Below are 16,430 nucleotides of genomic sequence, written 5' to 3'. Positions count from 1 at the left end.
TACTGTATTTATTATTGCAAATCAAATTACCACTTTACTTTGATATTCTGTGTATAGTGGACCCCCTTATTCGCGTTCTTGAGATTCTAGGACTCGCGTATTCAAGGATTTCTCTATGGACCATGTATACCCATTATTCGTAGGAAATTTGCGTATTCACAGTATGTTTCTATGAAAAATATCCACAAGTTACTGTATTTTCTTATCAATTTCATGATTAAATGCACTTATTGTGATAAAACTATTACAAAAAACCAGGTTAAGCATTTTTAATGGGTTTTTCTTGAGTTTGAATTAACAAAATAGATAGTTTTAAGTGTTTTTATAGGAATGATAAGTATTCGCGGAGTCTAGCTATTCGCATGGAAGTCTGTCATACATCCCCAGCAAATACAGAGTCCACTGTACAACAAAACCTATGTAATGGATTGCAGAGGCAGAAGCAAAGTTTAGTATATCTAGAAACAAAGACTTTAACCCTTAATGGACAGATACCCTTATAGTATGAGTAGTGATAACAGGTTTAGAGTGATGGACGGATTTACTCCTGGCAAGCATCAATGTTACACTCGGTACGATTTGGCTAGATTGAGCAGCAGTTTCCATTACCTCAGTGAGTTATAAATAACTCTTGGCAACTGAACTCTCAGGTCCCTTTAGCCATACGGGCATCTCATGAGGTTAGTTGTGGTCTGGACTTCATGGGGCAACATTATGCTCTTCTTTCTTCCATGGCATCTTTTTATCTTCGTATTTGCTCTTAAATACACCCAGGGATTGCTGCTCGTTGTAGTTCTTATCTTTTATGGTAGTATGTCAGCTATATTTATAATTTTGCAAAGAAAAGTGTAAAGAAATATTAGAAAAAAACATGAAAAAAGAAAAAATATTAGAAAAAACATGTAAGCCTAAAAAAAATCTCAGCGTTATTTTACAACAAATATACATACTCGGAATTTGTTACTGATTTATTTCTTGTCTGTTATGATATTGTGTGAGCTGTAATTATAATTTTACAGAATATAATAAAATTAATTACTATCAGAAAAAATGTATATAACTTGGTAAAAATTACAATTGCTCTTGTAAAAGGGTTTTAGTCATTTTCAACTTCTCGTGGAAGGTAGGAAGAATTTTTTAGAATTTTGTTTTTCTTGCACCATGTGCATTTCCAAATCTTTCTCTTTCCATTGATGTGTTTTTTCTTAAATTGGCCAACCTCAAAGTTTACCTGGTCTTGGGTACTGCATGTTTTTTTGAGCCTGGATCTTAAGGGTTAATACTGTGTATCAGTTAATGAAAACAGGTTTACGGTATTGCAGATAGAAACCTCTAAACAAGTACGTACTAGGTTGTGCAGTGGTGGTGTAATATAGTAGATGAGCTCATTTGGGTCATGAAGGGGTTACATGCTTCATTACTGTATGATTCCAGTATCTTTTGCAAAGAATCTTTCTTTTTCCTCAGATGTTTGCTCATAAGTCACATGTGGAGAACTTCATTTTTGCTTTTTGATGAACTCTCAGTAAACCAGATAAGTATCTATAAACTTTATAAAAGAAAAACCAAAGTTAATGTTTTCAAGTGTAACTTGTATATTGGCTGTTTTTATATAAGTACGGTAACTTACCAAGTAATTACATAGCTAAGTTTCATACTCACACAGCAGCTAAAAATTTTTATTTGCATTGGCACTTCGTTTGTTTTTGTGTAGGAGACAATGCCTCCCATTTTCTGGGAAGGATGGGTACAACACAGCTGAAAAGCTCAATTTGTTTTTGCTGGTCAGTAATTGAACATTCAGCCATCCTAAGCAGCTCTCTTTTGGAATTGATTACCAGATTGTTCCTTCGTGCCTTTTTTCGGTGACATACTATTGGTTATTTTTGGTAGACTTCCTGCTATTTTAAATAGCTCAGCTTTATTGAATTTGACTATCCTGGTTATGTATAACACTAGTAGTGCTAGTATTAGGTTTTGCAGCAAAGGCTGCAAGACTAGACTGACCAAAGCATCTTATGAGTCCCATACAATCTGCACCAGTTGTAGGGGACTGACTTGTTCAATCAGTTTGAAGTGTCAGGAATGTAAGAATTGGGATCAGGGGAAATGGAAGACCCTTAAGGCACATTTGGATAAGTTAGAGTGTGACAGGAAGAGGAAAGCCCCTATTAGAGGTGAAGCTAGAAATGTAGCTACTTTGCAAAGTTCTCCTAAATCAGACTTAGCCGATGCACCTGCTTTGTCATCTATTTTTCCTGCTTTTCCCCTCTAAACAGTTCTCCGACTATTCCAACTTCTCCCTTGCCAGACCCCCATGTTTCTGAACCTAATGGACAAATGTAATGCTCCTAGTGTTAGTGAAAGTGCTAGTGCAGTGTATGTGGAGGGGGTGGCTACCCATCCTACTGATGCTCCTAGACAGTGGTCCCTGTCAGACTCCCATGCACTAGGGAGGAGTCATAACGGTAGTCCAAGGGAGGTTGGTGGGGTTTGCCCACGGGTAGGTGCCTTCTTAGCTGATCCTGTTGTACTGTCCCAGGATTCAGCAGACAGCGCTGAATTATGAAGGGTCACATCCTTTGGAGAGGCGAGTTGCAGACCCTGACTGTTTTTCTCTTCCCTGCAAACGTAACAAGGATGTGGCGCCTGGTCCTCGACCGTTGTGTAGTTTTTGGGGAAGTCTAGAACACTTCTCCCACATGTCATTTTTTGTCTCCTAAGCACTCTTCTATTGCCATGAGGCACTCACATTCAGCTTCTAAGCACTCATTGGACACCAAGCACCCACCGTCTCAGCAGTTTGCAGCAGCTGTTGAGCTCCCAGCACCCCACTCTATGTGCCCATCTCTCAACACCCACCACCCGCGTTGGCGCCAACAGAGGAATATGCAGTGCTGAGCACCCAGATTTGTCTTGACCTTTACCAACATTGTCCACTCTGCCACATGGTTTTTCCTTAGATTCCATTCATCAACATTTATGTGAGATTATGGGTGTTCTCAAGATTAATTCTTCAGCTACCCAGGACCCTTCCAACTTGGCTCCTTCTCTAATCTCCTTGGATGAAGAAGTCTTTGATCAACCTCATGTCACATCTTTTGCTAGCTTACCAAGATATTTCTTTGTTGCATTCCCATCATTTTTCACACCAGCAACCCCGGCTCCTCCTGCTTCTGCTTTTTATATGAGAAACCAACAGATGGGATCTTCCAAGCTTCCCAAAATGGTGTCCTCCTCCTCAAGAAAAGCCATATGGGAATTAGAAGTTTTGATCTCAGACCGGAGAGCAAGGTAGGGCAGCCTTCTGCACTCCTCCCTCTCATTTAGTAATCATGAGATATAAATCTTATGTTACTAGATAAGCTCTTTCCCTGGGAGGTAGCTGTCTCTTTCCTGGGGGACTTTTCATTTTTAATTGATTCATCAAGACATTCGGCCTTTTCCTCAGCCAAAATGATGTTTTCAGCCACAGAATTGCTAGACCACTTTGTGAAGAATACCTTCAGGACTTTCAAAGTCCGCAGTTTTTTGGATTGGACAGTTGGGGCACTGGCCAAGAAAATAGAGGATTGTGTTGATCTGTCAGAACAACAGTCAGCTAATTGGTTTAGGTCAACCCTCCTCATGTGGCTGATAAAGCCATTAGGGATGGCTCTATGGAATTGGCCTCATTGTTTGCAACTTGAATACTCAAGAAGAGGGAACTTGGAGTTCATTCTCCTCTAAGGGAGTGACCATTTCCCAGAAGTCTGCACTTCTTTTTTCCCCACAAGACAGTAACCACCTGCTCCCACAAGCTACTGTGCAAGAGATAGCATCTGAACTTCAGAAAAAAATCCACACAGGATTGTTGATGCAGTCAGTGCCAAGTGCCCTAAGGATTTATCTACCTTTCAAGGCAAGTCAGTATCACCCTTACAAAAACATCCCTTTCGAGGTAATAGAGCAAAACCTCAGACCAGATCGACACACTCAGCCAAAAGACCCCTCTACAAGAACTTCCTGTAGGAAATGAAAGTACTGTCCTCCATGTCCCAATGGGAGCAAGGCTTTTACATTATTGGTGAGAATTGGAAGCCAGAGGCATGAATCAGTGAGTGTCACTGTTATTGAAAGAAGGATACTCCATCCCATTCAACTCTCCAGGGTTTTACAACTTTTTGTGGTCCCCAAAACATCGGGGGGTTGGAGACCCATCCTGGATGTCTGCGGCCTTAATTATTTTGTGACGAAAACGAAATTTGAAATGGAAACAAATCAATCCTCTCCTTGATCCATCTGGAGGACTGGATGGTCACAATAGATATGCAATTTGAATACTTTCACATCCCAATTCATCTGAACAGCAGAAAGTATCTTCGATTTGCTTCCAGGACTGGGTTTTGCAGTTTCGGACCTTTCGCTTTGGCCTCTCTGCTGCACTGCACCCCAATTGTTCTCCCGAGTTCTAGCCCCTCTTACAAAGTGGCTTCACCTTATGGGAATAAACGTCATCTGTTATTTAGATGACTAGCTCCTTCGCTTTCTGACAAAGTTGAAATGCACAGAGGACTTCCTTTACACAGGATCTGGGCATTCTCATCAACCGGGAGAAATATCAACTGTCTCCCTCACAAGTGGTTCAATATTTGGGAATGATGATAGATTCCCATAATTTTTGGGTTTCTCCATCACTCAAAAGGATACAATCATGCCTTTAGACTGACGGTAAATTCCTTGCTCTCCCCTCCTGCTCAGCCAGCAGGTGGAGGAGTCTCTTAGGAACCCTCTCGTTGATTGAGAAGAGTGTGTCCCTAGGGAGACTTCATTCAAGAGTCCTGCAGCTCTTCCTGAAGGCGAATTGGAGCAGGAAAACGCACCCGGACTCGTTCGTTTTTCCAATTACGCAAGAAATCAAGACTGACTTAAGATGGTGGCCATCAGAAAGAAGACTTTTCGAAGGCATGTCTCTCCTTCCTCAGAACCCCAGCCTGTTCTTGTACTTAGATGCCTCTGACATAGGTTGGAGAGCTCCCCTGGGAAACATGAAAAAATATCAGGGATTTGGTCTCTGCAAGAGAGAAACCTTCATATAAATGTGAAGGAACTAAGATCTATACACCTGGGCCTTCTTCATTTTTCTGATATGACCTTCAAAAAAAACAGTAGCAGCCTCTCAGACAACACTGCTCTAGCCAACTTAAGAAAATGGGGGAACATGCTCCTTCTCTTTATACTACTAGGCAGCAAAGAGTGTCCTATGGGCAAAGGATAATCAAACAACCATTGTGATGAGGATCGTTCAGGGCAAAATGGATGTGTTGGCAGATGAGCTCAGTTGTTGTGGACAGGTACTCCTCACGGAGTGGACATTGGATGCACCGGTATGCAACGACCTGTGGAAGTTGTGGGGAGGCCATTCTTAGATCTGTTTGCGACATGGAAAAACCATCGCCTTCCGTTGTTTTACTCTCCAACTCCAGACCCTCAAGCATGGGCCACAGATGCCATGCTTTTAGAGGAGTTGGTAAACCAAAAATGGACCTGTATGCCTTCCTCCATTAAACATGATCAGGGAAGCATTGAAAAAATTCCTATCACCAGAATTCAAGAATGACAGGTTGCTCCATTCTGGCCAAGAAGAGAATGGTTGCAGGATCTCTCTGCTAATAGACTTCCCAAGGCTCTTACCACAGAGGCAAAAGCTTGTCATATAACCACACTTCCACAAATTTCATCATATCCTATCTGCTCTAGCTTTGACAGGGTTCAGACTGTCAAGCTCCTTGTCAGAGTGAAGGGCTTTTCAAAGCCAGTTGCAGAGGCAATTGCAAAGTGTAGATGACAGGCATGGATTTAGGGTCATCTTTTAAACAACGTAGGACAGTTTCTTTCAGAGATTTAACTAAGAAGGCACTCTTTCGTGTCTCATTAGCAACAGCAAAGGGGATAAGTGAATTGCATGCCATTGATAAGAATGTTGGCTTTCCTCAAGGGGATGCAGTCTGTTCATTTACTTTAGGCTTTCTACCTAAAAATGAGACTCCCAAGTATTGACCCTATTCCTTTACCATCAAAAACTTGATGGAAATACTCGGACGGGAAGGAGAGGAGAGATCCCTTTGCCCTGCGAGGGCTGTAAGGTATTACCTTAATAGAACTGAGAACATCAGAGTTCACTCAAATAACCTCTGGTGCTCTGTTAAAAACCCATCCAAATTGCTTTCCATGTATGCAGTTTCTTTCTTTATGAGGGAGATTATTGTAGAATCCCACTCCAAAATTTGTGAGGATCTTTTACTCAATTTTAAAGTTAAGCCCCATGAAATTAGGGCAGTGGCCACTTTGTTGGCATTTAAACACAATATGTCTGTATTGGCAATTATACAAGCTATATTTTGGAAGTGCAGATCAGTGTTTGCATTGCACTATTTAAAAGAAGTGAAAACTATTTTGATAGTTGCAGTACACTCGATCCTGTCAGTGGCTGGCATGGTGATTGGAGAGGAAACATTGGAGTTATTTTCCTATTCATCCTATTTCGCTTTAGGTTGTTGAGCCCTGGGGGGCAGGGGGATACTAAGTACCTGGAGTACTAGCCAGTCTGTTATTTTATGTTAGATGGGTGCTGGTTTTTAATTAGTGTAGGGGACAGAATTTGTCTGGTTGTTAGTTGGTTTTATGGTACTGTGTCCAAGGTAAGGGCACTCCTTTATGGTTTTGTGAGCCAACAGATAACTCCTGGAGTTCCATAACCTGAATGAGCACAGACACCATCGGAATACTCCTTTGCTACATAGCTCCTACTAAGTAGAGGCACCCAACGGCCTTCAGATGAGCACCTACCAGAGGCAGTGTCTTCCTGCAGCAGCTCTCTTAATAGATAAGGATTCAACAAAGCACTTCCACAAGTGTTAAATTTATCATCTTTTTTAGCTTTGGAATGTAAGGATTTTCAGTATGCCCATTCATTCCACTACCTTTTAATATGGGATTCAGGCATGTAATTACTTGGTAAGTTACTTATACTTTAAAAATTACATTTTTATAATGAAATAGTTTTATATATATAATATACTTAACAAGTAATTGCAGAATCAAAGCCTGCCCTCCTCCCCTCTTATGGGCATGGGACATAAATGAATTGAGCTATTCAGCTGTTGTACCCATCCTTCCCCAGAAGTGGGGAGGCATTGTCTCCTACAAAAACAGCTTATTTATGAAGCGTTTAGTATGTGAAGTGGTCATAGTAGATTATCATCAAATACCTTTCAACAGTTTTTATGCCTCATCAGAATATTTGTAGATTTGCCTGTCACTGTAGCTCCATTTATGTTCTGAGGCATAGTTATTTTTATTAGTATTTTGAAAGCTAACATAGCTCCAACGTTGAAGTAACTGTTTTAGGGATGAAACAAGGTTTTTCAACAGCGTATACAATAAAAGGCTTCTCTCAGTTAACCATTGTTAGTAACAACTTTCAGGGAGTTTCCTTGGTAGAGATTATAGTCCTGCCATGTTTTACTTGGTCTAAACTATTAACCCATCTTACGCCAAATGGACGTATTAAACATTGAGTTAAAATGTCTCCCGTATGCCGAATGGACGTATCATACGTAGACTCAAAAAGTTTTTTTAAAAAAAAAAATTCGCGGAAAAATACTTATAGGCCTACCAGCCGAAAACTTTTGAATCACGCGCCTTGGGGGATGCTGGGAGTTCACGGATCAAGGCGTTGTATTGTTTACAATCGCTACGCAGGCGCGCAAGCGCAAATTTCTTTCTTATCGCACTAAAAAGTATCAGTGACACATCTCTGAAATTATTTCGTCACTTTGACATAATTTTTGTACCATTTTAAATTATCCTTTACATGAAGTATTATATATGAAAATGTGTGCAATTTCATGTAAAATACAACAAAAAATACTCATGATTGTAGCTTTTATCAGTTTTGAAATATTTTCGTATAAATAACGATAAGTGCAAAAATTTCAACCTTCGGTCAACTTTGACTCTACCGAAATGGTCGAGAAACGCAATTGTAAGCTAAAACTCTTATATTATAGTAATATTCAATCATTTGCCTTCATTTTGCAACAAATTGGACGTCTCTAGCACAATATTTCGATTTATGGTGAATTTATGAAAAAACTTTTTCCTTACGTTTGCGCGGTAACTTTTCCGATAAATTTTTTCGTGCGATTGTCCTAATGTTTGCACCATTTTAAATTTGCCGTTACATAAAGTTTTATATATGGAAATGTGCGCATTTTCATGCACAATACAACTAAAAACAACCCATGGTTGTAGCTTTTATCAGTTTTGAAATATTTTCATATAAATAACGTTAAGTGCAAAAATTTCAACTTTCGGTCAACTTTGACTCTACCGAAATGGTCGAAAAACGCAATTGTAAGCTAAAACTCTTATATTATAGTAATATTCAATCATATACCTTCATTTTGCAATGACTTGGAAGTCTTTAGCACAATATTTCGATTTATGGTGAATTTATGAAAAAAAAAAAAAAAATTTCCTTACGTCCGCGCGGTAACTCTTCCGAAAAAATAGGATTTTTTTTCTGTGATTGTCGAAATGTTTGCACCATTTAAAATTAGCTGTTACATAAAGTTTTATATATGAAAATGTGCGCAATTTCATGTAGAATACAACTAAAAATGATTGAAGGTTGTAGCTTTTCTCTTTCTTTGAAATATTTGCATATAAATCACGATAAATAGAAAAAAAACCACGTTCGCTCAAATTTGACTTTACCGAAATAGTTGAAAAACGCAATTGTAAGCTAAAACTCTTACGGCCTAGTAATATTCAGTAATTTATCTTCATTTTGAAACAAATTTGAAGTCTCTAGAACAATATTGTGATTTATGGTGAATTTTTGAAAAATATATTTACTTCCCTCTTCGCGCCAATTCGCGGCCGCAAGTCTCCAAAATGCGTACATCGCATTATCCTAATATTTGCTCCTTTTCATATTAGCCGTTTTATAGTGTTTCATATATCAAAATGTGCGCAAATACATGGAGAATACAATAAAAAATAATTGAAGGTTGTAGCTTTTCCCATCTTTGAAATATGTGCATATAAATAAATATATATATAAACATTTCGACATTCGGTCAACTTTAACTCGTCCGAAATGGTTGAAATCTGCAATTCTAATCTAAAACTCTTACAGTATCGTAATATTCAATCATTAGTCTTCATTTTGAAACAAATTGGAAGTCTCTAGAACAATATTTAGATTTACGGTGAATTTTTGAAAAAAACATTTTTTTACGTCCACGCGTTACGAATTTATACATCATTTTGTGATAATATTTTTCCGGTGTTGCTTTTATTGTTTTACAATGTATTATATATCAAAACGATTGCAATTTAGTGTACAATACAACGAAAAAAAAGTAACTCGTTAGCTTTGACCGTTTTTTTGCACAGCGTGATTTGAATACAATTATGTATGAATGTTTTTTTTTCGCTACCATATATCGCATTATTTACATATGATAATGATATTATTTTTCATTTCTGATAGGTGCGTACTAATCTTCAGGCAATGACAAAAAAAGGAGCCAAAAATGAACTCTTAATCTTCAAAACTAAGCGCACTGTGATATTTTGAAAAAATTATTTTTTCCGCTTCCGCGCTCACTCCAAACCGGGCCCGGCATACGGGATAGGTTTTGATTTTTAGGGCTTCGGCGTAAGAGGGTTAAACACATTCTTTGTTGAAGAGAAAACTTTGTACATGAAGAAGCAAGTACTTTTCCTTGGTCTTTATATCAAAGGGTGTACTTGCCATCATCTCCCAGATGTTTTGCCTTCCAGCTTTGCTTCAGGAAGTAATTAATTTGCATTAGGTCCAAGCATATAAACAAAGAATATGATGTCGAGTGGTATGATTGCAAATTATGGCTTGGGACAGAGCAAATAAACACATTAGAAGAAAACCAGTTTGCCCTCATGTTATTTTTGCTTAAGTTACAGTGAAGAGGCCACATTCTGGGCCAAACTTCAGTAGTCAGCTGCTTAACTGTTCGTCACAAACAGAATGCTGCATGTTCTTCTTCGTCTGGTAAGAGTAACTAATTGTCACTATTTTATACCATGTGTATGAACATGTTGTCAAGTCTTACATCTTTGCACTTTCTCTGTGAATCCCACCTTGTTTAGGTGTTCTAGTGTGCCCTTCCCAATATTTTTCAAGGGTTTACAGGTCTTCATCCTACTACTTCCCTATCTACTGCTTTACTGTTTTCCTATGTCAAAACCATCTCAGTCCTTGAGATCTGTCTTATTTTCAAGATGCTGAACACCACGTTGCTTCCCAGCCCCAACATTGGGCCATATGGCCCAAATTTCATATATTCATTCCACAACTTATTTGTAATGTGATCTTCCCTCCAAACTCCAGTCATATTTTGGAAAATAGCATAATAAAACTAGTTTTTCCAGTTTATTAAAAATGTACAAAGTAATTTACAAAAGCCTCAAACATGCTTATTTAACTATTATGTACATTAAATCTAAATACTACATACATACAGTATTATGTATGTTTGCACTAACATTTACATTATGTATAGTATACATGATATAAATTAGAACAATTCCAAATTCACTGAAAACCCAATATTTTCATCTTGAATACTGACAAGAATGCATTTTTACTCTTGATCAGCCAACCACTGTTCAGTATTCCATCTCAGGTCTCAAGGGTATACTGAATCCACTGTGATCCTGCAAATGAGATAATCCTTTTCTTGAAGAAAACAAAAAGTTATGCACCCATGGAGGGAATGCCAATGATCAGTGCATGAGAGGAAAACGGTTACAAACCATGAAATACATTTGTGAGGTTTAGGCTGCCATGCTAAGCTCTGGAGCATGTTTGGCCACACTAAAAACAATGACAGAGTTGGAGTGTTTTGACAGCAAGATAGAGTGAGATCCAGAAAATAAAGGAAATCAAGTACAAGGATCTATAATTTATAGAAAAGTTGGACGGCAAAACAAGAAATGGGGACTAGAAAATATAGCAACTGGTTTCACATGTTACATTCTTTGTAGACAAAATCACATGGAATAACAAACCAAACCTAATGCTGGATAAACACTTAATGGTTGGCTTACTTGCACACATTATTGCATAAAAGCATTTATCCCTTTAACTCTTTTAGCTGACCCAGCTTTTCTTTTGTTCTGGTTAGATTTATCATTACTTCGACCCTTGGGAGTGAAGTGAGATGACAAAGTTAGAGATTCCCTATGGAACTTCAATGGTAAAACACCCAAGTAGCCTCCATAACGATTTTTCACCACCTGCAAAGGGAAGAAATATAAATGCAATTGACACATCAGCATTAAACACACTGAAATCAAAAGCTAGCTAAAGGGCTTAAAAAGGCTCACAAAAATAACTAAACTGATACCAAAACAAATTAGGAAAAAATTCCCTAACTTGCCTATTGTGCTGACAGCTGCTGCATTGCCTGCCACTTCTATATTGCCACTGCTTTCTGCTGTTGTTACTACTGCATTAGCCATGTATGATGTGTGCTACGCCAATTTACCCTCAATCTCTTCGACTCTTGTGCCTGCTAATGTAACCCAGCTCTCTCACTTATATAAGCCACGCAATGTGCGATGCAGCTCTTGTGGTTGTTCCCTATGCCTTATTGGCCACATTTTCATACCTAGTATGACATTCCAAAGAAGGCATTCCACATTTCCACTTCCAAGAACTAGCTTTGGACCTAACGTACACCTTTGATGTAAACAATATAAGAATGAAAGGAATGAAATGAAAGGTCATGTCTCATCCTAATTTTTGAGAGGTTGATCAGGTTACTCTTATCTGGTACCAGTTACACATCAGTACAATTTGATACTAATCCCCAGATGACTGACAGCTACATATCTGCAAGGCCTCAGTGATTTCAAGAATGATGCAACTCATGGCAAGCTTTGAATACCTTGAGGAAAAGTTTTGACTAGTGTCTCAAGTGATTTGATTGATGAACAAGAGCTTTAATTATCAAAACTATGATGGTGACAGCATAACTGGTTTGTTTTACTACTGTGTCCAATTATACCATGACTAGTTAAAAGAGCAAGCTATTTGGGTGAAAGCTTTGCAAGCAGTGTATGTAAGCTTTGTGTTGAGCTCATTCTTTGGTGATGCCTAAGCTCAAACCTCTGGTGGTTGGACACTGAGCATTTAGTCTTTTGTCATAGGATGAAGCATAGGCTTCCTGTTATTTTGTACCAATATTTTAAAGGCATGGTCCTCAGGCTCCATTCTCAAAGAATAGTTTCACAATAATTTTTTTAAGTTGCCCATCATCAGTTGGAAGACTTCTTATTTTTAGTCATTGTTGGTTGTAGATGTTTTTAAAAAATTTTACCCTCCACATTTCTCTATGTAACTCAGTCGGGTGAGGAATAATGCATTTTTAAGGGCTGTGCTTAATGATGTACTATACAAACCTTTACTTCTTTATACATGGGTTTCAATTACTGACAGTTTGCACATGGCAGAACATGGGAAAATTATGCCAGGGTTTGCATAAATCTTTATTGGTTGCCATGGTGTGCAGTTACTGTATTCATTTAACCCTCTTACGCCGAAGCAGTAAAAAAAAAATTGTCTCCCGTGTGCCGGAGGTGTTTCAGAGTGAGCGCGGAAGCGGAAAAAATATTTTTTTCAAAAAATCACAGCGCACTTAGTTTTCAAGATTAAGAGTTCATTTTTTGGCTCCTTTTTTTGCCATTGGCTGAAGTTTAGTATGCAACCATCAGAAATGAAAAAAATTATCATTATCATATATAAATAATGCGATATATGATAGCGCAAAAACGAAATTTCATATATAATTGTATTCAAATCGCGCTGTGCGCAAAACGGTTACAGGTAACAAGTTACTTTTTTTTCGTTGTAATGTACTCTAAATTGCAATCATTTTGGTATATAACACATTGTAAAATGATAAAAGCAACACAGAGAAAATATTATCACAAAATAATGCATGAATTCGTAACGCGCCGACGTAAACAAATATTTTTGTCAAAAATTCACCGTAAATCTAAATATTGTCCTAGAGACTTCCAATTTCTTTCAAAATGAAGACAAATGATTGAATATTACTATACTGTAAGAGTATTAGCTTACAATTGCAGTTTTCGACCATATTTGAAGAGTTAAAGTTGACCGAATGTCGAATTTTTTTATATACGTATATATTTTTTATATGCAATTATTTCAGAAATAAGAAAAGCTACAACCTTCAAATATTTTTCGTTTTATTCTACATGAAATTGCGCACATTTTCATATATAAAACTCTATGAAATGCCTAATATGAAACGGAGCAAATATTCCGAGAATGGTACGTACGCATTTCGGAGATTTGTGGCGGAGAATCCGCGAGCGGAGGGAAGGAAAGATTTTTTTTTAAATTCACCATAAATCTAAATATTTTGCTAGAGACTTCGAATTTGTTTCAAGATGAAGATAAATGACTGAATATTACTAGACTGTAAGAGGTTTAGCTTACAATTGCGTTTTTCGACCATTTCGGTAGAGTCAAAGTTGACCGAACGTGGTTTTTTTTCTATTTATCGTGATTTATATGCAAATATTTCAAAAATGAGAAAAGCTACAACCTTCAATTATTTTTTGTTGTATTCTACATGAAATTGCGCACATTTTCATATATAAAACTTTATGTAACGGCTAATTTAAAATGGTGCAAACATTACCACAATTGCACGTATGATTTTTTCGGAAGAGTTACCGCGCGGACATAAAGAAAATGTTATTTTTTTCATAAATTCACCATAAATCGAAATATTGTGCTAGAGACTTCCAATTTGTTGAAAAATGAAGGTAAATGCTTGAATATTACTAGAATATAAGCGTTTTAGCTTACAATTGCGTTTTTCGACCATTTCGGTAGAGTCAAAGTTGACCGAAGGTTGAAATTTTGGCAATTATCGTTATTTATATGAAAATATCTCAAAACTGATAAAAGCTACAACCATGGGTTGTTATTAGTTGTATTGTGCATGAAATTGCGCACATTTCCATATATAAAATTTTATATAACGGCACATTTTAAAATGGTGCAAACATTACCACAATCGCATGTATGATTTTTTTCGGAAGAGTTACCGCGCGGACGTAAGGAAAAAGTTTTTTCATAAATTCACCCTAAATCGAAATATTGTGCTAGAGACTTCCAATTAGTTGCAAAATTAAGTTAAATGATTGAATATTACTAAAATATAAGAGTTTTAGCTTACAATTGCATTTTTCGACCATTTCGGTAGAGTCAAAGTTGACCGAAGGTTGAAATTTTGGCAATTATCATTATTTATATGAAAATATCTCAAAACTGATAAAAGCTACAATCATGAGTATTTTATTGTTGTATTCTACATAAAAATGTGCACATTTTCATATATAATACTTCATGTAACGGCTAATTTATAATGGTACAAAAATTATGTCAAAGTGACGAAATAATTTCAGAGATGTGTCACAGATACTTTTTAGTGCGGCAAGAAAGAAATTTGCGCTTGCGCGCCTGCGTAACGATTGTAAACAAAACAACACCTTGATCCGTGAACTCCCAGCATCCCTCAAGGCGCGTGATTCAAAAGTTTTAGGCTGGTAGGCCTATAAGTATTTTTCCGCGAATTTAAAAAAAAACTTGTAAGTCGACGTAAAATACGTCCAGTCGGCACACGGGAGACAAAAAATGTCGACGTAAAATACGTCCAGTCGGCGTAAGACGGTTAATAAGTTTTTTTTAATACTGCATATTTTAGCAGTCCAGTCGGCGTAAGAGGGTTAATAAGTTTTTTTTAATACTGCATATTTTAGCAATCACATCATATTCAACCAATATTATTGATATTTTGAATACATGACTAAAGCAGTGCCACAGCATTCTGTTTATTAAAGTAATTTTGGGGTGTTAATACAGGTAAAGAAAGGCTCCTGGATTGTATTCAGTTGGGCAAGTGATAATTTTTTAATCTGTTATGACATGAACCAAAGATGAAAGCAAAGATTATAGCTAAAAAAAATATATAAAATTTGTATCTTCAACTTCCAGCTGTTCATAGGAATCATGACCTTTTTCAAATTAGTAATTACTTGAGAATAATCAATGATTACTAAACATTTTTTGCAAATAGACAGGTTACTTGAAATGAAAGAACTTACCTGAAGTGCCTTTTTACTTTGATTTACAGTGCCAGTTTCTTTGACCTGTAAAATGAGAATGTTGTCTGCTTCTTGTGCCACTTTAGCCCCCCCAAAAATACTATCTATGCTGAGTAACTGACCTTCAGGTACCTGCACAAAAAAAAAATGCTTTTCAAGTCTGGTGTAGTTTGTTATATAAATACAAGATACATTTTTTTTATTAAGTAGTTTAACCAGACCTGTAACAGGGCTGCATTTAACTGAAAATTATGAAGAAAGACAAAATGTCCTTTCTGTTTCCAAAAGTTTACAATTGTTATTCATTATTACCTTTGACTTTCGCTCAAATAGTGTTTAACGATTAATGTTACTCCACTCTCAGTACATGTAGGGACTGGATCATGAGGGCCATTCATCAATTATTCATAAGTCAAATGAGAGAGACCAGTTTTGAAAGTCAAAATCAATTGAGCTTCCTCTGTTTTAATTTGTTACTACGTTCATTATATTCCAAATATTCTGCCATTTATTGATCATTATGGGTTTTAAAAACAAGAATATTAATGTGACCTTGTGTCAGTAGTTGGAGCTTTGGCTAATTACGTATTCTGCTTCACTTCACTGAATGCTTGTATGGACAAGACTCCAACACATTTTAAATTTTTATTTTTGTAGTGAATTTTAATTTGTTGAGCAAAGGTCTGTTTTTGAATTATAACATTGAAGGTTTCAGTAACACTTCTAGTCACTAAAAATAGAAATTTCTACTATGTTTTACCTAATAATGTTGACAGTGAATCTTAATGCACATAATTCTGTTGTGAAAACAACAGCATCGTTAGGCAGTGAAAATATGTGTGATTTTTTTGGGTGATATAGCTGCAAAGACAATACCTGATGAAGATTCGAACCAATCAGTATATACTGTTACTGGAAAATGTGAACCTTTACATATTACTACATGTTTCACTCATGTTGTTATGGTGTTCAGGGGTATTTGTAGTTTTTAGAAAAATAGTTCATGTTTGTAAGTTTGTACCTTCTGCATAATGTACAAGCAGGAGGTACATAATTATTGGAGGAAAGTTTACAATTATATTTGTTGACTCCAAAGGTCTATTGGCTCTAACTAAGAAATGTGGTGAGTGATTTTTAATAACGCCTTGATCAAAAAGTATTTTGTTGGTGAATTGCTTGCCTGTATTTTTCCT

General features: G+C 36.9%; 1 protein-coding gene across 8 annotated transcripts in view; it reads right to left on the bottom strand.

The window, feature by feature from the left end:
* Nucleotides 1-10,449: 10,449 nt before the first annotated feature.
* The window catches only part of LOC135223721 (mitochondrial DNA helicase-like), a 56,669-nt gene continuing 50,688 nt past the window's right edge, over nt 10,450-16,430 (bottom strand). For all 8 annotated transcript variants that reach the window (XM_064262470.1, XM_064262468.1, XM_064262469.1 and 5 more), the window contains exons 11-12: nt 15,238-15,369; nt 10,450-11,328 (exon numbers count right to left, since the gene is read on the bottom strand). In XM_064262470.1, the coding sequence (XP_064118540.1) occupies nt 11,149-11,328; nt 15,238-15,369 (312 nt within the window). In that variant the 3' untranslated portion in view covers nt 10,450-11,148. The remainder of the gene's footprint in view (nt 11,329-15,237; nt 15,370-16,430) is intronic.

This window comes from Macrobrachium nipponense, chromosome 10 (assembly GCF_015104395.2).
Source record: "Macrobrachium nipponense isolate FS-2020 chromosome 10, ASM1510439v2, whole genome shotgun sequence".
NCBI classification, from domain to species: domain Eukaryota; kingdom Metazoa; phylum Arthropoda; class Malacostraca; order Decapoda; family Palaemonidae; genus Macrobrachium; species Macrobrachium nipponense.
The sequence above is the reverse complement of the archived record's forward strand: the minus strand, read 5'-3'. Positions and strand labels throughout refer to the sequence as shown.